The sequence below is a fragment of the Protopterus annectens genome, chromosome 2.part1 (genome assembly GCF_019279795.1).
Source record: "Protopterus annectens isolate FY-2018-M chromosome 2.part1, PAN1.0, whole genome shotgun sequence".
NCBI lineage: Eukaryota > Metazoa > Chordata > Ceratodontiformes > Protopteridae > Protopterus > Protopterus annectens.
In genome coordinates, this window is record NC_056729.1 from 936,311,576 (window position 1) to 936,335,274 (window position 23,699).

The window sequence follows — 23,699 nt, forward strand, 5'->3', positions numbered from 1 at the left end:
TATATATATATATATATATATATATATATATATATATATATGCAAAGCAGTGGGATGAGGCCCAAAGGCAAGTACTCTCTCTCTTAAGCGTAGGGGCTATCCAGTTGGTTCCAGAAGAGAAAAAGGGACAAAGTTTCTACTCGAGATTTTCCTGGTACCCATAAAAGGCAATTCATGACGTCCTATCCAGAACCTGCCTACTCTAAACACATTTTTGGTGATTCCAAAATTCAAGATGCTGACTCTTCACCTGTTACTTTCTGTGTAAGCAAAGATGCCTGTTTGGCAACACTAAATTTAAAGGAAGCATACCTGTACATCCCAATCAGGGAATCTTGCAGAAGATACCTACGCTTCAAAGCAGGCTACACGCACTATCATTTCTGTGCACTGCCCTTTGGCTTATCTACTGCGCCCAGGGTATTTGCAAAGTGCCTAGCTGTAGTCATTGCATTTTGCAGGCAAAGAAATACTTAAATATACCAATACCTGGACGATTGTCTAATTCAGGCAGAAAACCAAGACATACTTTTGAATCATCTGGCTTTTGTACGGAGGGTGTCAACTTGTCTGGGGTACACCATAAATGAAAAGAAATCACACCTGGTACCCCGTCAGCAAATTATATTCCTGGGAGCAAGCTTGATCAACTTTCCAGATGGCTTTCCTCACACCAGAGAAACAAATTCACTTGACAACCGACTTCAAACAAGTGGTCACAAAAACCCTGCTATCTGCAAGGCAAATACTTACAAGCCTTGGGGTTCATGGCCTGCTGCATTCCTCTAATTCCATATGCAAGACTGCATATGAGGACACTACAGTGGTATCTAAAAAGCCTATGGTGTCAACATTCTCGGGGTCTAGAAGCAATGATTCCTATCATTCCTTGTCTGTCTAGACTTCCTTTGGTGGGCAGAGGCCTGCCACCAAAACAAGGGACTACCATTCACACTACCCCCTGCTGCCCAAACCCTAACAACAGACACATCAGACTATGGATGTGCAGGCAGACCTGGCAGGGAAGTGCATTCAGGGCAAATGGAACCCAATTCAAATGCACCTTCCCATCAATCATAAAGAAATATTAGCTGTACAGAATGCTTCGACAGCCTTCAAGGACCACATTCTTCTAGGACAATTAATGGTAAAGACGGACAACCCACTGTTATGTGGTACATAAACAAGCAGGGGGATACACATTCTTACCCCCTCTGCAGACTAGCCATGCCATTGTGGAACACCGCCTAAAGCTACCAAGTACATCTACAAGCTCAATTCCTGCCAGGAAAACTAAGTACACTGGTAGATGGACTAAGCAGAACCCTCATGGGACCCACACGAGTAGAAACTGGAACCAAGGATTTTCAACATGTTGACAAGCAAATGGGGGGAGCCCAGATGTAGACCTGTTTGCTTCCCGCCAGGACTATCAATTGGAAAAATTTTGTGTAAGGACTCCCCACAGACTAGCTTGGAAAGTGGATGCTCTGCCCTTCAGCTGGAAAAACCTATGTGTTTATGCCTTTCTTCCTCTGCCTCTGCTCTCCAAAGTACTACTAAAGATCAAACAAGACAAACCAAGGATGATTTTGATTGCACCAGCCTGGCCACACCAACACTGGTACTCCCTCCTGCACAGTACGTCACTGTTGGCCCCATGGCACCTGCCTCAGACTCCTACCCTGCTGTCTCAGCAGGAGAACCATATTCTGCACCCTCAGCTTCAAATACTGAACCTAGCAGCCTGGCTAATTACCTAAGCTCTCTCCTTTACCATCCCTCAGTAAACCAGTGATGGATGTCATTTTTGAGGCAAGGAGGCCTAGTACTAGAAAATCTTATGCTGAAAAATGGAAAAGATTCTGTTCCTGGAACCAGTCTCAAGGGATGAGCACAGCAGTGCCTAATTTACCTCAGATTTTACAATACTTAGCTGAGATGCTTCACAAAGGCCTGTCTTTTTCCGCAATAAAAATTCACGCCTCAGCCATTTCAGCTCATTATAACACAGAACCTCTCCTCTTCTCTCTTCCACTGCTCAAGCAGTTCTTCAGAGGGGCCTAGAATCTAAGACCACCCTGGAGAGCTCCAACTCCAGCCTAGGACCTTATCTTTGTATTGGAGAAACACACCCTTCCTCCTTTGGAGTCAGCTGCTACTGCAGATTTAAAATTCCTTTCTTGGAGAACAGCTTCCCCTTTACCCATCACTTCAGCAAGAAGGGTATCTGAAGTACAGGCCGTTATGGCAGTGGAGCCTTTTATCATCTTTCATGCAGACAGGGTGTCCCTCAGGACCAATCCCTCTTTCATGCCAGAGGTGGTTTCCAGTGTGGCCTTTAATCAGTCCATTCATTTGCCTACCTTCTTTCCTAATCCACAGAGCAAAGGGAAGCGGATACTGCACTCCTTAGATGTGCACAGACAACTTAGATTCTACTTGGACAGGTCTAAACCTCTAGGGAAATCTGAACAACTGCTGGTCACATTTGCTGCAGGGAGAGATGGGAAGGCTATTTCAAAGTGAACCATCTCCAAATGGATAGGCCATTGCATTCACTTCTGCTGTAAGCACCATGGAAAACCTATCCCACAGGGGATCAGATCCCACTCAAGCAGGGCTGCATCTCCCTCTACAGCCTTTCTCAGAGGCATACCTACCAGGGACATCGTAGAAGCTGCTACCTGGAGTTCTGTACATACTTTCACCAAGCATTACCATTTGTCAATCTTCTCTAAATCCAGAGATGGCTTTGCCACTGCAGTTTTGCAGGGCCTTATAGCTGGTCCTAATGCTATCTAAATTCCTCCTCCCATCCTTAGCTTTGGAAATCTACCCAAATGTAATGACTGCAACAGTGAAACACAGAGAACACAGTGCAGTTGTGTACACTTACCATAAATGTAGATGTTCGAGTGTATTCACTGTTGCAGTCCTGGTTACCCTCCCTCCAGCCCCCTGACTTTGTTTGGCTATACCACTTCTCTCCTTTTCAATGCTTAAAAGCTTTTTGGTGTATTTGCTTTTTTGTATATTTATAGATTTAATTGCTTCCCATTACGGGGGGCACCTGACATCTGGGGCAAGAAAAACTGATGTAATGGCGTCGGCTGCATGTTTTATACACCTGACGACCTGACATCACGGAATAAGAGACAGCAACCGACGCAGGACCCAAGACTTTGTTAATCAGTCCGACTGAGGGCTACCTGAAAGCAGATAACCCAAATGTAATGACTGCAACAGTGAATACACTCGAACATCTACATTTATGGTAAGTGTACACAGCTGTACTTTTCTGCTTTTCTAAACCCTGGCACCAAAAACAACCCCTGCTCAAATCCTGACAAATCTACAGCTGAACTTGCTTTGCTTTTCAATTCCTACTATATAGGGACTATATCCAAACTGTCTGCCTCCTTTCCTCAAACTACTCCTATCAGCAGCCCAGCTATTTACTGTGTCTCCTATTCCTACTTCCACTATAATTAAGGTCTTACTAAAACTCAGACCTGGTAGTACTGCCCCAGATAACTTACCCCATGAGTACTTACAAATATCAACCAAATTTATCAGCTACCCCATCAGTATTCTCATAAACAGATCTGTTCAAGAATCCTAGGTACTCTCCATCTGGAAAAAAGCCTACATCCTACCCTTACCTAAAGGTGGCAACAACACAGAAATCTCAAATTTCTGCCCTATTGCCATACTTTCCCCCATCTGTAAAATAATGGAAAAATGCATTAAAACTCAACTTATGAACTTTCTACTGCAAAACCAACTGCTAGCCGCCACTCAGCATGGCTTTCAATCTGTCCACAATACCATAACTGTTCTCCTATCCTTTTTGAAGACTCTCAACCTCAGTTGTAATGATGGTAAACTCATCTCAGCACTATTCCTCTATCTCTCAAAGGCCTTTGACACTCCTATTCTCTCCTCCTTTCTAAGCTCTCACACCTAGGCATGTGCATTTCCACTCTTGACTGCTTTATGAACTGTCTCGCAAACAGACAACAATCTGCCAAATGGCTAAACTCCCTCTCACCTTTTCTCACTACTCTCCACTGGAGTTCCCCAAGCATCTATCGTGGGACCCTTTCTTTTCAGTCTTTTCATTAACCACTTTCATTCTACTGTCACTCGTGGATCTGTAGTACAATATGCAGATGATTCTACTATTATCTGCTCCAGAACCTCAGAAACTGAACTTCCGACCTTGACCCAAAATGCTTTTTCAATTGCGGAAAATTAGATGGCCAATAACCACCTTGCCCTTAAGCCCACCAAAAACCAAACTCCTGATCTTTACACCCAAAAAAACACTGCTCTCAATAAATCAAGCTTTATCATCTAGTCCTCTAACAACCCCCCCATAGAGTTAGTAGCCCATACCTAGTTACTTGGTGTTACTGTGAATGATAACTTTCAACCAACACATCCACAATAATAATAAAAAAAACACACCAGAAACATGGTACCCTTTACAGACATAAAACACTTTTTAAACTACTCAACTAGAAAAACACTTGCCCATACCTTTCTCCTCCACGGTGCCCCCATTCTCACAAACATCCTGTCCTGCTTAAAAAATAAGATGTACACCCGTTACAACAAAACTGTTAAGTTTGTCACCGGTGCAAAATATTCTTCCCGTTGCTGCCACTCTTTACAATCCTTGAACTGGCTTGAACTACCACAACACCTCTCATATATACAACTATCTACAACACACAAATTTGTATAGAAATCACTAGAATGCCCAGCCCTCACCCCACTTCTAACTCTCTACCAACCAAACCGGCGTCTCAGTTCTGAAAATCAATCTCTCATCCAAGTAAATAGACTAAAGCTCCCTGCAGGTCAGTATCTCTACTCTTTCACTGTAGCCAAACTGCGGAATGCTCTTTCATCTCATCTCTGTACCATAAATAGTGCCCCCTTATTCAAAAAGTCTTCACATTAATATCTCCCTTCTCAATGGCTCTGCCCATGTACCATCTCCAACTCCTCAATAACCTGATTGACCCCCCCCCCCCAAACCCATTGCTCCTCTTTCTCCTGTCTTAATATATCACCCTTGGAAATGTGTCTATACCAAATTTTGCCTCAATTGGCATACAAAAATTACTGTAGTTACCTACTGTTGCTTTAAGCATTCTATATAAGGTACTCTGAATAGTCCCTTTGTTTAAAATGCATTACATTATTGTATATGTGTATGGCTATCTATATTATGTGTATACTCTTTATATATTGATTCCCTGCCATGAATCAATGTTCACACCTTAACTAATAGCCATCAAGTTGTACAGTGTTCCAAGGTATTCTCCTGTTTATACACGTTTTTTTGTAACTTAGCTATATTTTAGATACTCTTGTTTAATATATTTCTATTATCTTATATTTTGTTATGGAGCTTTTCTCCCTGGTCCTCCACTGAAAATGGGCTCATTTAAGCCCAGTGGACTTTCCCAGTCAACAAAAGCAAATAAATAAATAAAATAAATAAATAAATGTCTCCTCCAGTGTTGTTAGTGGTGTTGCAAGGTACATTATTGATTACGATACTTACATAATTGGTCTGAGTAGTAGTAATAGTAAGCCTGTGATTAAGTTAAGTGGGATCCCTAATGTAGTTATTGGAAGGGTAAGACTGTAAGAGCATTTGAAATATATACTAAATGGAAAGTTGTGGTGGCTATACGACTAACTCTTACTTCAAAGGATACTGACTTTGCACTTGGTGTGCAGTAAGGTTACGAGGAGTGAACTTTACAAGATGCGTAGTGCCAAAACACCTCCTTCCCATATTGCAGGGAGGCTTCTCTCCCTACAGAAACACAAAAGCAAGTAGTGAATCAGCATATTGCAAAAATTGCTGCAGTGCTGGTAAAATTGGAATTTATTTTTCAGCCATTCATGGCTTCTATAAATGTCTCTTGCAGTTGACATAGAACCTGATTGAATGGCATTATAGCACAATTCTTTCAGACATGGGTTGTAATCACCAGCAGGTTGGTATTGTCTTACTTTATGCTAACTTTATTGTACAGTATTTTTATATTTTACACAAGAAAATTTAGTTACTTGGTTTGAGTAATGCCATGGTTATGTAAATAATGATTTACAGATACCCTGTCTTTCAGAACTAAGACGATGCATGCATACTTCGTCTCAGTTTGAGCTCTGCACACCATTATATCATACATTAGAGAAGTAAAGCTTTTTTTTCTTTATCAGGTACATATTGGAACCACAGGGCTGATTGTGACTCCACATCCCAGCAGCCCCGTCAACACTGTAACTTCTTTTACATTTCCATCAGATACCACATATTGTGCTATCCAGAGGGTAAGTAGATATAAACAGTAACATTGACTTTTTGTTGGTGTTATGTAAGTTTGTACACATCCATGAACCACTGAGCTCTATTTTGCATGCATATCTAACACTGACATGCTGTGCGTTTGAGAAAGCTGTGTGGTGTGTAAAGCAAAAGCAGAATCTCTACAATGTGACGATATACATCAGTTTAGGTAACCTGCAAATGTAAATCACATAAAAAAGTTGAATAGACTCAAACCCCTCATATTTTTTACTCTGTTTTTGGTCTGTCTTAAGCTAACCATCAGCCCTCCCTAATGATCCATTCATTCACCTAGTGGGAGCTCTACAGCTTTCTGATGGCAAAGATTGAGTGAAGTGGAAATAAGGCAGTCATGTATGTGAGTAAATGGGCTTTCCTTCCTTAGTCCTGACTTCATTACACATGCACTTTAAGCTGTCCAGGAAGGCATGCAGGTGGCATAGTATGGGATTGTTCACTTCCTTGAGTAACGTAAGCCCGCAAATGACCTTGCCTTCTCGAAATAGCACATTGAGCATGCATATGTGCTCTCCACTGGGAAACTGCTGTACTTTGTATGCACTTAACTTTTCGCCATCCCCTGCCACCTAGATCAGGGGCATGAGACACTGCTTGAACTTTAGTCACCTGGGATGCAGTCAGGAATTTATCCTTCTCTGCCAAAGGAGTTGGCTAAACTCCTGTTTGCTGTATTGGTGTCACAGTGCTTTGATACAAGTTCTGTTTGTTGAACTCTCATCCCTCCGTCTGCCATAGATTTTTTCTGACCTGTTTAGTAGTGTAAAGATTCATATTACTAACTTTCATTGTGAGAACTCTTCTCATTCGCTTCTTTGTCAGGTTGGTTTGTTGTAATAGTTTTGTGAATGTGCAGGTAGGCTATGTGACTGAAGCTAGAACTGCAACAGGTTAAGCTGCAGTTCCCTATATACAGAAGTTCACCATGAGCACACCAGTGAAGTTCTGCAACACTCTCCATCCTCATGACTAAACCAGAGTACATCAGGTCAGGCGGTGGAAAGGGCAAAGCCCAACTCCATATGCTATGTTCTGCAGTCAAATAAAACTGTAGCTGTGGAGTTGCCATGATAATTTTTGTTACCCATTGCAGCATTTTATGAAAAACAAGATACTGCCAAGGAGAGCTGGCCAGACCTACGTCTTGACTGTCTTTGTGATCACTAGCCACATTGGGAGCATTCTTAGTTTGATGGTTTTTTTAGCGATTGTGCCAAGGGCTGTAAAGCTTCAGCCTCATACCCTTGTATTGACTGGCATTGTATTTTTTGGTCAGTTCCTAATTGTAGTTGGGGGATTAGGTAGGGGTAACACAATGCTTACATTCAAACTACCAGACTGTAGCCCCATTCACACAGTTAAGAGTTTCGATTACAGTATGCCATCAAAGTGCTAACTGAATGCTGATTGTGCAGAGGTCATGTGCACAACGTCTCATCATGGGTATATACCATGCTAACAAACACCAGGGCCTTTATCAGCCTAGCCATGCAACTATATGTCATGGGTGCTTATTAGGAGGGGGTATGTTAATTAGGAAGTTTCTCAAAGTTATGTGGGGGGTAAGTTTGTTTGGGCATTTAATGTTTGCCTCTGTCTATCAGAGACATGGGGGCCAGACCTAGTGTAAATTTCCAGTTTCCTAATGGTTGTAGCCGTGTATGGTGAGAGATGTACCAAGACTTTAAGTGAGTGCAGTAATTTATTTGTTATAATTTATACCTTTTATTCTTTGATTTAAAGATCCGTGGTGGTGGTGCTGCGGTAGCGTTGTCGCCTCACAGTAAGATGCTGTCCGGTTCGACTCTCAGTTAGAGCATCTTCTGCGTGGAGACATGCGTGAATGGGCGTACCTTCGTTGAAGGTTGTGCGTCAGGGCTGGCAACTCAGTACGTAAAAATCAACTGCCAATCATTAGTGGACCGGAGTTCTGCTGTGGCGACCCTAACCGGGAAAAGCCGAAAGTCACAACAACAGCTGTACTATTCTTTGATTTAAAGAACTTGCTTATCAGCCGTGGCATTAATTACAAACGTAAACTAGATGCCTGTTGTATTTTATCGCAGTGTGTCTGCCAGAGGGTAATATTACACTGAGTACTCATGTTTAAGACGGTATACACACGCGCGCGCGCACACACACACACACACACACACACACACACACACACACACACACACACACAAACTTTTGTCAAGTAACACAGAAAATGAGGATGAACAAATAAGCACTATTTTTAATGAAAAAAGGTGGATAAGATTCCATTTAATTTTATTTTAAAGTTGAAAAGTTTGCTCCTAGAAAACTGGTACAATGGTTACTCAGGTGAAGTTCCACACAGAAAGACTTGAGTAATCAACAAGCATGATAAAATAGAAAAGAAAGAAGGCTTATATTTTGTTCAAGGAAAGGAAGTAAAATTACTGTACAGAGCTAAATGATAGAAAATGAAAGTAACAGTTAAGAGAAATGTTTCAGACATACGAACAGTACACAGAAAGCAAAAAATAAAATGTCACTACAAATTCCAGGTTTTCTGCCATTTGATACATACTAGGTTATTGAGTCGACAGTGAATTATTTGTGTCTTAATTCAGAAACTATGCCGCAGCACTTAATATTACTAGGGACAGTAGGCTGAATGCTCTTATCAACATGGTTAGTGACAAGGTGTATGAGATGCACCAAACAGTGTGTGAAACTAAGGATGTCCTTCCTTATCACAGTTGAAATATTCCTTACATGTGGGATAGCCTGCATCCAGCCAGGATACCAAAGCCTTTACATCATCAGAGTAGTGTGCATCAGCTGTATACTTCCTGCACATGCATAGGGCATAAAAATTATGTTTGGATACTCACTCCTTAGTTCTTTGCCGCTAGTCCTGACGCCACCTTTGAACTTTGGTCTAAGACATCTTTCTCTGTGCTGGTTTTACCAACCCATTTACAGATAAGTGCCCCATTGGGGTTCCTTTCCCTTTTTTTCTCTGTTTGTATTGTGAGTTCATGTCATCAAGGAAAGAAAGTCAGCATGGGAGGCAGATTCCCATAAAGACCGACACTAAAAGTGCCTGTTTTGTTTGAGTGCTGTGCACAACCATACCCAATGTACTATTTGTCAGGTCTTTGTTCCCAAAACTCTTCACAGGAGTCTGTCCTCCTCATTCGTCTATTTAGAAAACCAGCAACTTAAGCTTTAAGCACAGGGTGCCATGACTGAATCTGCCCACATTGAGGTTTAGCTGCCTGTTAAAAAGATGACTAAAAAGTCTCACTGTTGTTCTGTTTCTGTCCAGCCTCCATCAGATGTCTCTCAGGGTGGATGAAGACTGATGACTGTTCAGTGTCGACTCCAGTTCCCTCTGCCACAGCCAAGTCAGAGGCTAGCATGTAACAGGCTTTTTGCATGTATTCTGAGATTGGGCATATGTCTGCCACAGACTTTGAGAGGGAACAACGGCTGATCATTTTCATTGGGCATAGGGAGATTCCCCTTATTTTAGTTCAGGAAGAGGTTTCTGGTACTCTTGTAAAATCAAGGCAAGGCTGATCCCCATTAAAAAGAAACAGAAAACCAGCTATATCCCCATAAAGAATGGCAGGACTTTACCCAAGGATTATTTAAGGCACTTACGGCCTTAAAGCCTCCTCAGGGATTATCTGTTCCTGCTACTCCTTGGTCATCCACTCCCTCCAAGAGTCTTAGAGATTCTGATTCCTTGGATGAGGAGTTGGATTCTAGGGATGAATCCTTAGCCTCTTCAAAAATTCTCCCTCCAAGAGTCTTAGAGATTCTGATTCCTTGGATGAGGAGTTGGATTCTAGGGATGAATCCTTAGCCTCTTCAAAAATTCTTTCTCTCCTGGACTGTGGATCAGAGGAGGACATTCCTTCTCCCCTGATTCTTCTTTTTGTGAGAAGGTGCTTCACTCCTTGGATTTATATAGACAGCCGAGGTGTTATTTAGATAAAATTAAGGCCTTTAGAAAATCTGAGCAGATTTTTGTTTCTTTTACTACAGGTCATTGGGTTTGGCTGTTTCTAAGCAAACATTCTCCACCTGGATTTCTAAGGCCACTTCCTTTTGTTCTTTTCATGGTAAGCAGCTTTTACTACTTCATTTCAAGCTTATTCTGTGAGGACAGTTGCCTCTCCTGGAGCTTTTTTCAAGGTTCTGGATACAAGATCACTTCTAGGAGCCGCCACTTGGTCCTCTGTTCATACTTTGAGTAAACATTATAGGTTGAATTTTATTTCCAGAGCCAGGGCAGTGTTTGCCAAGGCCATCCTTCATGAGTTTATGGAAGGCTGTTCCTTCCTCCCATTACTGGCATTAGATTTCGTAATCTCCCTCATGTAAGGAATACTGCAACAGTGATAAGGAAGGGCATAGTTGGTTAAGAACTTACCATAACAGTAGATGGTTGGGAGGGTGGCCTAATGGTTAAGGTGTTTGCCTTACAAACACAAGGTGCAGGGTTTGAGTCTCACAAGGGATAATTGGCTAGGCTTAAAATGGCTCGCAAGGGCAACTAGCCTAGTACTAATCTATTAATCTATAATCTATTAATCTATTAATGTCCTACTTTTCAGTGTTGCAGTGTTTGATCCCTCCCTGCTGCCCCCATTTTTTTTCTTTTTTTCTTGTAGAGAACACTCTTCTGGCTGGAGAGGGTGGGTGGGTCTTGTTTGCCCTTTTCCCTTCTCTTCTTTGTCTTGGATGTACAATTCTTATCTTTGTTGGGTTGCTCTAGTTCTCCTGGGGAACTTCATCTCTGAGGATTGAGTGTTCTTTTGTCACCTTTATGCCCTATGCCTGTGCAGGAAGCGTACAGCTGATGCACATTGCTCTGATGATGTAAAGGCTTTGGTATGCTGGCTGGATGTTAGGCTATCCTCTGCAGGATAACCCACATGTAAGGAATATTGCAACAATGAAAAATAGGACATTTACTGTTATGGTAAGACCTTACATGATTTAAGCATAATTACAAGGAAAGTCAACAATGTACTTCCCAGCCACAAATACACATTAAGTACTTCATTTAAATAGGTTACACAAGGACCCAATGAAATATTGGTCAGTCACCAGAGTGCTGATGTCCTTAGCAAGGAAGTGCAGTTTTTGTAGCGATCAGTTAAGAAATCATAATGCAGACTATGTAGAATTTTTATTCAGGACGGATCAGATAAAAAGAACTGTGTGACCACAGTATCACTTTTAAAGCTTGAGTGAACTGTAGGAGGTTTTTGGAATGCTCACCTGAGCATTAGAAAACACTGAAGAATGGCAGGGTTCATCAGTTCTACAGACCACGAGTAATAACTCCCTTTTTTTCTCTTGCCGTTACATTTTCATATCTAACTAATGATCCTCCAGCTTTTTTTTTTTTTTTTATTTCCACAGATTATGTGAAATTACTATACTGAGTTCTATACTTTTGCTGCTGTATAGCAGGTTTGGTTTTAGAATTCTGAAGCACAGTTGTAAGTTCCAGCACAATTGGAAAAAGTTGCAGAAACACCCAGCAAAACATTTCTAATCCGTTTTATTGCAAAGTACTTGACAGATTCAAGAACTTCCTGGCTGCAACTCTAACAACAGCAGCAGCTTCTGCTCAATCAAGATAGTGGCTTACAAGGGTTTTTGGACCAGTTCACTTAGCTGGTTAACAAACAGTAAAATAAAATAGACAGGGTACGCGCACTATTCTACATCCTGGAAAGTCTATCTATCCTATAAATGCATGATGTTATGCACTCATGTAAATAACTCGAATTTGACTGGTATATGTTGCGCTGATAAAGATGCATCTTTAAGTAACTTTCAATAAATTTATAACATACTACACTGCTGGAAAAAAAACATTACTTCATACTAATTTTCTGAAGAGTAATCTATAGCGCATACCTTTTACACAGATATTTCTTCTGATTTCTTCAGTATTTTATGTTTCTCATTATCTAAATCTGTTCGTATAAACTTGTTTGCTAAAGAACATTGTTTCGTGATATTGGGTTCCACCTCCTTTACATAATACTCTAATAAAATATCTCCTCCCTACCAGAAAAATGGGTACACACAGGACATGTTCTGCAACACACTGTTTTAAGGTTAAATGCATGTACTACTAGCGTAAATTTAAAGCAAAGCTGTATATTCATTTTGTGCTTATGATAGGGTTGAGACGTATAAAACAAAGCGTGTGGACACTGTCACCTTCCATCCCCTTGTTTCAAGCAGCTCTTGCTATGTATTAAGTTATTTCATAGTATTTTTCTATTTGCTTTGCTGATTTTATGATATAGGCAGCGTATCAAAATGTAGAAGAACAATGAGCAATTAGAAGAACAGGGTAAAAAGTGAAATGTACACTTGGCTTAGATGACCAGACAAGCATGTGTCACCCAAGTGATGCAGTTATCTCTTGTATTTCATTAATAGTTTTGACAATGTTCCCCACGAGTCTATAGTACGTAGTCGAAGTATGACAACTTAGAATGTTATATGGTCAAGATCATATGTTCGAAGTTTTCATACTTCGAATTCAAAAAAAAAAAAAAACCAGGAACAAATTCCTGACAGTTGTAAGCAGGGGGACAAGCCCCTCTGCAACCCCCACACCATCCGCTGTTTAAATATACCAACTACGAGACCGCTCTACAGTGCAATAAAGGGAAAATTCCATCACTCGGTTCTATTTTACAAAGAGATATTACCTATGCAGTTGTGTTGTTTAATTGATAGATGCCTGTACCATTCACGAAACAGCGATTCAGTATACATTCCCCGATTCAGTATACATTCCGCAGTTCCTTGATAAAGGTGTTGGTGAGGGTGTCTGCCCAACATCATACTTAGCAAGACATGGGGGTATTCCTCACAGCTTGGTAGATTAGTTGGAATATTGTGGAGGTCTGAATTTAATCAGTTTGTGGTACCCATCACTTACTGGCAAAGTTATTATTGTTTAGTTGAGTCTCACCCTTTTTGACCAGAAGGACTTGAGCACACCAGACCTGTTTACACCAACATCTTTATAGGATCATAGGAGGTTAATAAGCTAACAGCACTATACCTTTCAAGCCTAGCCATTCATGCCCCATTTTTCCCATATGTCAATGCCCACAGACTCGAACACCCTTGGTATATACCTTTCCCTTATGTCATCTACAAGCTCCCCCTCTCCATAAGGGACATAGGTGACAAGCTGGGGTGAATTAGCAATTTCCTGTCCATTGATCCAAATTGCATTTGAATAGGCTTAGGAAAGAGCTCTGCTTCACATGAATGGGGAGTTTGTTCAGCATGCATTTTGTCATAGATGAGGTTTATATCCTTAAACTGGGTAATTTTAGTGCAGTTTGTTTTGCAAGTGTGTAGCAGAGCCACGAGCGCTGGATTAAAAAATGCCTTGTAGGTTAAGCATAGATCGCCCCTCAATAGTCTGTAGCAGATTGAGTACAGGGACTGGGCTTTGAAGCAGTCTGCATGGGACATGTTATATTTATCCTGTATTCTTTTAGTTAGAAACCTCTGTGGCCACTCCAGCTGTTGCAAATAGCTGGTGAGGTATGTGACAAAGGTGCATTGTACTCAATTATTGGTCTAATGTGGGCTGAGTATAGTGAGACTGTGATCTCCTTAGACCGGATGCCATGTCTTTACTTATAAGTTGTGCCACACAGAAGGATTTTCTCATCGCTTGGAACACACGGTGGTCAAAGTTCAGTTTACTGTCAACCTGAGTTTCCAAGTCCTTTACCATTGGGTCTACTATTAGGGGAGTGTTAACAATGCATAAGTTTGCAGGGGTGATCATCTTCCTAAAGGGGATAATTATGCATGTTTTGCATTGAGTTTTAGGCCATAGCTAATGGCACCAGTTATTTGTTTGTGTCAGACCCTCCTGGAAGATGTCTGCATCTTTTTGAGATTCAGTGATTGTACCCAGATTGAAGTCATTAGCAGATTAGGTCAGCCAAAATCCGTCCACATCTGCCTTGACTTCAGAGAAGTATATTCTGAACAGGAAAGGTCCCAGTACCAAGCCCTGTGGGACACCACAAGTGACCAGCTTTTTGGTGGAGCGGCTTACCTCACCCTAACTTCATGTGCTATCAGTGAGCTATTTGGCTTACCCATCAATGACAGGAATTTATTCCTAAATTTTTGGTTTGTCTATAATACCCAAGTGTGAGGTATTGTGTAAGATGGCTTTTCCAGGTCGGCAATATGCACCATTTTGCCCTCTTCCATGGCTCTAGTGACCTCAAAGAAGCCTCTAAGGTTTAGTAGGCATGACCTGAACTTGACAAAACCAAACTGGGATGGATCCAGTATTTGAAGATTTCTTTTGTTTTTGTTTATCAGGTCCATGATAATTCTTTCCACAGCCTTGCATATATAGTCAAACTTTATGGATCTGTAGTTCCCTGGGTTTGTTGAAGGTCCTCCTTTGTGTAGAGGGGTGACCGTTGCAGTCCTCTGTTCTGTAGGGACGAAGCCTTTCTGGTGGCTGTGGTTGAATAGAAATTCTAGTTGGCCTAGCAGGTCATGTTTTAAACTGTTTAGGAGATGTCCTGGTCTATTATTAGGACCCACAGTTGCAATGTTTTTAGCTTCGGAGAGTGCAGTGAGGACCAGTTCTTTAATGATAGTTGAGGGAGAAATTGTAGATGGTATTTCCTGAGAGAGGAAACTGGGGATGATAAGGGGGTGAAACTGAAGCTAAATGCACCTGCCAGCAAGTTTGGTATTTCCTCTGTATTGGTATAGGGAGTTTCGTTTGATATCAGTTCACCAAACTCTTGAGTGTTCCCCGTAAAGGGCGGATATGTAACTGAAAAATGCCTCCCAGGCTAAGGATAAAACTAAGGCTATTTTTGCCTCAAGTTTGGCTTTGGGGACTTCATTAGTCCCCCCAAGTTTCTTGTTGGTAACAAATTGTTTTATCTCTCGTGCATAGCCTTTTCTATTTTTTGGTCAGGATTTTCTTTCTTTTGTTGTACAACCTATTTTTACTGGGGGTCCACTAAGGAGGATTGTGTTTGGAGTTTGTCCTAACCTTATTTCATTCTGGTTCTGTTGTTTTAATGTTTGTACAGGGTTTCCTGCAAACACTTTCGCATTGGCCACAGTATTCTCTGAATTTGGGGGGGGGGGGGGTCTTAGAATTTAGTTATGCCATCACTTAATAGAAGGCATTTAGCCTTGGGAAATTCTTAATGGTTCTGGGGTTTGCTGGGAGTTCAGGCTTTATATTTATTTCAAGGGCGACCACTTTGTGATCTGATATGACTAGTGAGGATATTACACTAGGATATGTGCAACATTCCCTCATATTTGTGAGTACCACATCCAGGATTTTTGCACACCTAGTAAGAATGCAGACTAGTTGTTCAAGGGTGTTTGCATTGACAGAATCCAGGAATCTTTGAACCTACATATTAGTGGTTGTGTATGTATCCAGTTTATGATGGAATAGTTGAAGTCACCCATGAAAATGGAGTTGGGCTGAATAATGAGCGACTCCAGTACATTTAGGCATGACGTATGGTTATCCTGTGTCATAGACTGAGACCTACAACTACAAAGAGTGTGGTATGGGACCTTATGGAGCAGCTCAGGCATGTCACATTGTTTGGCTGATCTTGAAGTGTGCTTAATTTTTATGTAGATTGATACACCTCCACCTCTTTCTCCTTTTTTGTGCGGTAGTGGGTCTAAATGTGTGGAAGGCATAATAGCCTTGTACTGCTGAGGTGCCTTCCGCAGCTTTAAACCATGTCTCAGTAACTGCACAGATGTCAACACTTTCCAGGTTGAAGAGCACTTCCAGGGAGTGGAGCTTCTTGTTAAGACTCCTAGCACTGAGTAGTAACACCTTTAATTAAGTATCTTGAGTAGAATTTACTGTGCGAGAAGGTTTGTCATATTGGCATTTCCTAATAAAGGCACTGTGGGAGTGGATAATGTTTTGGCTGGTATCTGAAGGCCTTGTGGGGCAGGTGCAGACCATCCTTGGCAAAGCAGCGTGGTCTGTTGATCATGTCCTCCCAAGCTGACAAATATTGGATCCTGTAAGAATAACACCAGTAACTTAGCCAATTGTTAATTAATCATCTGCTGTTTATATTGTGATATCTTTGGAGAAGGAAGAATGTTGTTCAGTGTTAGACTCATACCTGCCTGGGGGACACAGTCTGAAAGCTCTATCATGTCTGTCTTTGTATAGATCAGTGAGGAATGTCTCAGGTCATTAACAGCCGCATGGACTATGACAGAGTCATACTTGTACTTGTTGCTCAGTGTCCTGAGTGAGTTTATATTTTTGGCAATTTTATATTCATTACTTTAGCAATGCTGTCATTCTTGGCATCTGACACTCCTTTTACCATCAGTCTTTCCCAACATCAGTATCTTCACATTTTGTAGCTAGAGTTTTTGATATTTAGTTTTACTTGCGGTAGTGGTGCTGTGGTAGCGTTGTCGCCTCACAGCAAGACGTTGTCGCGTTCAATTCTCAGCTAGAGCGTCTTCTGTGTGGAGGCATGCGTGAATGGGCGTGCCTTCGTTGAAGGTTGTGTGTCAGGACTGGTAACTCGGCACATAAAAATCCACTACCAAACATTAGTGGACCGGAGTTCCGCTGTGGTGACCCCTAACCGGGATAAGCCAAAAGACACAACAACAAGTTTTACTGTCAGACCTTCTATTGAAAATTCTGGATTTACTTTTGAGTATTGACTGATTTGATCGTTTGCCCTCTGTGGAATTCCCAGCAGTTTTATCCAATACCACAGTTCACAAGCATCAGTGTTCCATTACACACCTTGCTTAACTGTCACTGCAGAAGGCATAGCTGTAACCTTTGTTAAAAGTGTTATGTCTTTACTCTTTAAAATCTTATCCAGATTTGACATAGCTTTCCTTCCAAGAAGTAAGTAAATTTTGTGGCTACACTCACCAACTGCAGCGATGGATCTTTAAGACCAGGAAATGAAAATTTGTCACTTCCTCCCCAAATATTTTCAATTCGATAGGGCAGGATAACATTTTATTTATTTCTTTATTCATCTGTCTGTATATTTTTGATTTCACCTTCCTCAACAGACTCTTCGTCTCTTCCTCACTTTCACCCACCAGAGTAGTGTCATTAGCATATTTGATTAATATTTTTTTCCTGCCAGTTTTGATTCCAGCATCTAATTCAGCTAAAACCAGCATTTCACATGATATACTCAGCATGCAAGTCAGATGACAATATGCAGCCGTATTGTGTTTCTTTCCCAATGTTGAACCAGTCAGATATTCCATATTCATGTTTAATTGTTCCTTCTTTTCTTGCCTACAGATTCTTCTAGAGGTAAATAAGAAGACCTTATACCCCATTTCACTAAGATCTTGCCTCATTTTGTTATGGTTCATAGGCTGTCAGAGGCTTTAGAGTGGACAGTAAAGCAAAGTTGATATTTTTCTTTAATTTGTTGACAAGTTACCTCACTGATGTTTCTGCCCCTTCTACAATTGGCTTTCACATCTGTTAGATCTTGGGCCATGTATTGCTGGAGCCTGGCTTGCAGGACCTCGAGCATTACATTTAATTGAGGATTAATAGTAAGTTTGCAAATGATTAAGCTTGCATAGTTCCCTTATAGCTAGATAGTCAAATAACACAATGCATGTAATTTCTTCACACTTGTAGTTTACAGATTTTAACCACTTAGACCACCCCCTTTGGTATGCAGTAGAGTTGATCCCTCCCACATTACCTTTTGAGTTATGATGCTATCCATCACTCTTTGTTCTGAATTATGATATACTAATATCATAATCATATGAGTCATATCTTGCATCTACATTCTTTAACAGCACAGCACCTGTTCCTGCTGCTCCTAATGCAATATTTAATATGATTTACTTGTATTTATAACACTGGTATTTTCATATTCAGTGTGTTCATTGACCATGTATTGATTGGTATGCAGTTGAGATGCATTTTAGTTGTAAGGTGCTGAATAACTGTTAATGTAACTTACTGTTTTACAACATTTGCGTATCTCACTGCATGCACTAAACTATCAAATAATGGATGAATGCTGAAGACCTGCAAGACTGTAGATGGTTAGGGGAGCGTTTGGCATAATGGTTAAGATATTTACCTCGCAGACACAAGGTACAGGGTTTGCTTCTTCCCTTTGTGGGAAATTGGCTAGACTTAAAATGACCCACAGGGGCAACTCGCCTAGTACTTACCTGTGAACCTATTGATAGTATCATTTTGTTAGAAGTAGGCTAGGTAAGAGACATTTACAAGAGTTATGGCCATTGAGAGATTCACTAATGCCATATACCAGTAATAAATCAGGGTTCGGAGTACAGCTATGTAAGGTTCTGTTGCAAAACACATATTAAATAGCTGTGATGCTTTCATCTTGGGTTATATTCCAGTTCACTGTGGACTTGCACATAATTAAAAATATTTTGTTTTTAGTTCTCCATTAGGAATCTTAGTTTTGTTATGAAATGTGCAATGTCATCATTACCCCGTAATGGAACTGAATTGCTGCAGTTGCACATGGCTTGCCTACAGATAGCCTCTTGAATGAAGTAATGGTTTTCCAAACAATGACAAGTTATGAAAAGGAGAATACAGCGGTTGATTAGTGGAGTCTAGTAACACCAGCACAGTATTGCTAGTTCCATCATATTCATTTACTAGCTTGGGGCTGGATACCACTGCTGTCCCCAGCCCCTGCTTGCATTGTCATTTGATTTTCCTGAGAAAATGGCAGCATTATAAGGTACATATACTTCAGCTAAGTGCTAAATGTGTGTCTGCTGTAACTACTACTTGGTCTAATCCCCAAATTGTAGTTGTTTACTCATTCTTCTCTTAGTAAACTTCTTTGTTCCCAGTGCCATCTCTCAGGTGTCTGTAATTTCAATCCTGTTTTAGTACGTCATTGTTTTTGGCTGTAACATGCTGCTTTGTTATTGCATGCAGCCAAAATTGTTTGTGAAGTGAGTGCTAACATAGGTCTCACTACTTGTGGGTTTCATTTTTCTGGTTTTAAAAGCAGCATATGCAAGGGAGTCCCATATTTTTTCCATGGTCTGTTGTTTAGTTGACTTAATGGCTAATTTAATCCCTGGAGCCCATGTATGCAGTGTTCCACCATTTGTGTATTTTTGAACCTGTTCTTTTAGCAATCCATTCATCTGCTCAGTTAATCCAGATCTCTTTGGGTAGTATGGTATATTCAAACCCATAAAGTTTCATTTTCCTTTGTTCAGTGTTTGTTATCCAATAAAATTACATTCTGTAGGTGTTCCATAGGTTACAGACAATTTGTATGAGCATTTTAGTATGACTTTTTGGTTTTCTTTCTTACTTGATGGTGAACCCATTAGCAAACCAAAATTACTGTATGACATTGTTAGATATGCTGTTATGTTTTTGTGTCAGAAGTCCACTTGCCATATTTACCATGGCCTGTTACCTTGTTAAATTTGATAATCAGGACTGCAGCTGACTTTTATGACTGCCTCGGTCAGACATCCTCACAAGAATTGGAGGAGGGGAAGGTAACAGGACCTTGACTTTTACCATGAATCTCTTTTGCAAGCTAGGGTTTACTGTGAACACTCAGAAATCCAGTCTGATACCCTCCCAAAGGTTGGCTTTTCAGGGGTCACTGGGTTACAGAGCACCTTCCTTCTTCCAGGCAAGGTGGAAGCTGTTCAGTCATGCTTCCCCCATTTAGCAGATGAGAAACAAATCACTGCAAGAGAGCATCTCAGGGCTCTGAATTGCATGGCATCCACCATCTTGATGGTTCCTCTTGCTATATTCCACATGAGAAAGTTACAGCTGTAACTGTAATTCATGTGCTTCAGCATCCCCATCCTCTGGAGGAGACTGTTCCAGTCTTCCTCTGCCTTTCCCAAGAGTTTCAGTGATGGGTACAGCAGAGCAATCTTAGTCTTGGGGTTCACCTTACATGGGTGGAATTAGACCGAGCCATCACAAGTGATGCTGTGGGTATGGCATGGGAGAATTCACTCAGGTTGAAAGTACAAGTGGAATGGGAAGTTCTTCAAAGAAAAAAAAAACATATAAATGCAGAGGAAATGTTAGCCTTAATACGGTGACTCAGAACCTTCAGCCTAACATGGATGGAGTGCACCCTGCACGTGCTAACATCAACAAGCAAAAGGGGTACCAGGTGTTAACAGCCTCTGCAGATTAGTAATGAGTGCCTAGGAACTGGCACTACAGTACAAGATGTTCCTCAGTGCAGTGTGTACACCTTCAAAACAGAATACTGTGATGTGTCAACCAAAGGCAACCTTCATGAGTGGATGTTACACAAGGATGTCCGTCTTCAACTACAAGAGGAATGACCTTCAGATAGATGTTTTTGCATCACAAGACAACTTGGAGTAGAATCAGTTCCACTCAACAGTCTCTTCGAGAGTGGCTTGGGCAAAAGACACACGCTCCATAGACTGGACTGGTCTGTTTCTGTATGTATTTCCTCCAGTCCCCTTACTCCCCTGGGTTATCCAGAAAGTGAGAAGAGCATGAGAAAGGCAGGACCAGGGTGATTTTGATAAGCAACTATTTTAACCCAGTCAGCAGTGGTTTTCATGGAAATGTCTTGAAAGAAGCATGCAGTGCTGGACTTTCTGACTCAGTCCAAAGGGTCCTTGTTACAGCACCCCCCCCCCCCAACCTGGTGACACTGCAGCTGCTGCATGGATGAATTCCATCCTGATACCTTTTTGGTATCACTATTGTGGGATGTGCCTAATATTGTTTGGGAGGTTAGGAAACCAATCTCCAGAAAATTCTACATATGCAAAGGGAAGTGTTTTTTATGCCGGTGATATGACAGAGGACAGAATGCAAGGGTAAAAGGCATTCCTCTAATATGTCAGTGAGCTATTTGAGGCAGTTCACCTGTCGGACATTTTAGCCTGCCTTCCACTAGACCTGTTTGTCTTGAGGCTAGTAGAACAGTTTGTGAAAAAAGTCCTACACTTCACCACCTATAAAAGGGCATTTCCTCCCTGAGACCAGAAATATGTGTTGAAAAGCTTACCCAGGTTTCTTTTGAACCTGCCTTTGTCTGCATCCATTAAATTCTTAACCTGAAAAAGTGCTCTGCTGACCACCATCACCATCTGCTAGGAGAGTATCTGAACTGCAGGCCTTTGATATGCATTTAACATTTTCTAGTCTTCTACAAGGATAGGGGGAATCGTGGAACTGACCCTTCCTTCATGCGCAGATTGGTCACAGAGTCCATCTTCAGTCATACTTTTCAGCCATCTTTCCTAATCTTCAGTCTAAGGACAAAATAGTACTTCATTGCCTGGATGTTAACAGAAAGCTGAGATATTACCTTACTAGAACAAAAGAGATCAGGAAGACAATCCAGCTATTTATTTCCTTTGCTGAAATGAAAAAGGGGAGAACCAGTGTACAAACAAACAATTTCTAAATGGCTTTCTCAGTTGATTCAGTTTTATTGCTCATTAAAGGGGAAAACCCTTGTAAGCCCAGTCAGAGCTCACAGTACAGAGGAAGGATATCTGCAGTGGTATTCTTAAATGGCATAGTTACTTATGCTGTCATGGAGATTTATACATGGAAATTGGTTCACACATTTTTCAAATATTACAGGCTAGATATTCACTTCAGTGCAAGGGCAAGCTTTGTTAGAGCACTCTTGTGGGAATATGAGCACCAGCCTCCCTTCTACCACCATCTATACTTCATAGAGCTCTGGGAATTGACTTCATGGGAAGGGCTGCTGCAGCAGTGTTCTAAATGATGAACGTAATTCATCTGTGTAAGTAACTTGTGGTAATAGTCAAAGTAGATCAAATAGATCATAGCTGCAATACTATAGCCCACTCACCATCCCCTCTATACTACTGTTGGACATCTGTGTAACTTGCCACCCTGTTGGGTTGAGGTAGAGTAACCTTATCCTACCTATTCCACTTCATCCTTCCCTCACCTTTACAGATATTCCCAAGGCCTTGAATCTTGCCAGCTTTGATTAGGTACTCATTGAAACTGTGGTAATTCCTCTTTCCTACTCTTTCTTTCCATGTTCAAGACCTAATAATAAGACATACATGTATACATTTTTTGTTGCTCCCTAGGCCGTGCTAGCCTGCTTTACCTTGGCCTCAAAGTTACCTTTTAAGACCTTTGCCAGGGATTTGGACAAGAAGACTCTTAAATGGCATAGGCAGGCACAATTTTTAAAGTCATATGCACGTGCATACTGTAGGTTGGACATAAGTGACACCAAGGGAGAAGGACTCCAAGCTCTGGAAATTGTGCTAGATGTAAGGGGAACATCTAACAGTTAAGCATCAGTGGTGAGGACTGCAGCATCCGTGATCTATTCTAGCATCTGCTGTTAGGTTACGCTATGTATACAATTGCACTTTGTCTGGCCATTATACCTTCTGGTGATTTATTCACCACCAGGTGGTGATCAGTAGACAGCACTGCCACTTTCTTTATTCAAGTATTCAAAATGCAATGAATCGGGTCCAATACAACAATCATAAAGTAAAGTATCGACATGTGGCCCAACGTGATCTGGTACCCTGCATGCCTGTGAGCTTCATCTTTTGTTCATACTTGGTAGTCTTTGTGTACATGCCATGGCATGTATACAAGTCCAGTAAAACTCTTAAATATGGGAAACTGTTCCTTACAGTCATGCCCCATGTGGGCATTGAAGGCTGTCAGTAAGACTACATGATCTGTAGATGCTGTGCTTTCGGTCATCACATCCATTTTATACTTCCTTGTAATGGTTTAGTGTTTAAGTGCCAACAAACAATAGGGTTTTGTTTCTCTGTGGTTCTCAAGACACATTGGGGAAACTCTCTTGTCTACTGGAAAAACTTCCAGCTGCACAGACCAGAATCAAGGATTATCAAGTATCCCAAGAGTTTTGTGAGGGATAATGTCAGAATAGGAGACTGAGAATGAAACCTCTCTGAGAAGGTTGTTTCTACAGTACATGCTCCGTGCTCTGATTAAATGGAGAGTTCTCATTCTTAACCAGTGGGTCGGTGGTTTCCATTGCCTAGTTTTAGGTTACCTGAACATGTCCTGCTTATGCCTGCCAGGTAGTTGGCAGTTCACCCAGTTCCTGTCCTGGCCTGATCACCAGGCTCTTTGTGGCAGGCACCATCCCCAAGCCTTTGCTCTAGGTGTGCATCCCAGTAGCCATTGTTTAGCTAGGGTCATCTTGGTTTTAAC

The 23,699-nt window shown here is 41.2% G+C and overlaps 1 protein-coding gene across 2 annotated transcripts in view; it reads left to right on the forward strand.

The window, feature by feature from the left end:
* The window catches only part of SH3RF1 (SH3 domain containing ring finger 1), a 1,302,561-nt gene that overhangs the window by 770,617 nt on the left and 508,245 nt on the right, over positions 1–23,699 (forward strand). For both annotated transcript variants that reach the window (XM_044062570.1, XM_044062569.1), the window contains exon 7: positions 6,250–6,360. In XM_044062570.1, coding sequence (XP_043918505.1) covers positions 6,250–6,360 — 111 coding nt within the window. The remainder of the gene's footprint in view (positions 1–6,249; positions 6,361–23,699) is intronic.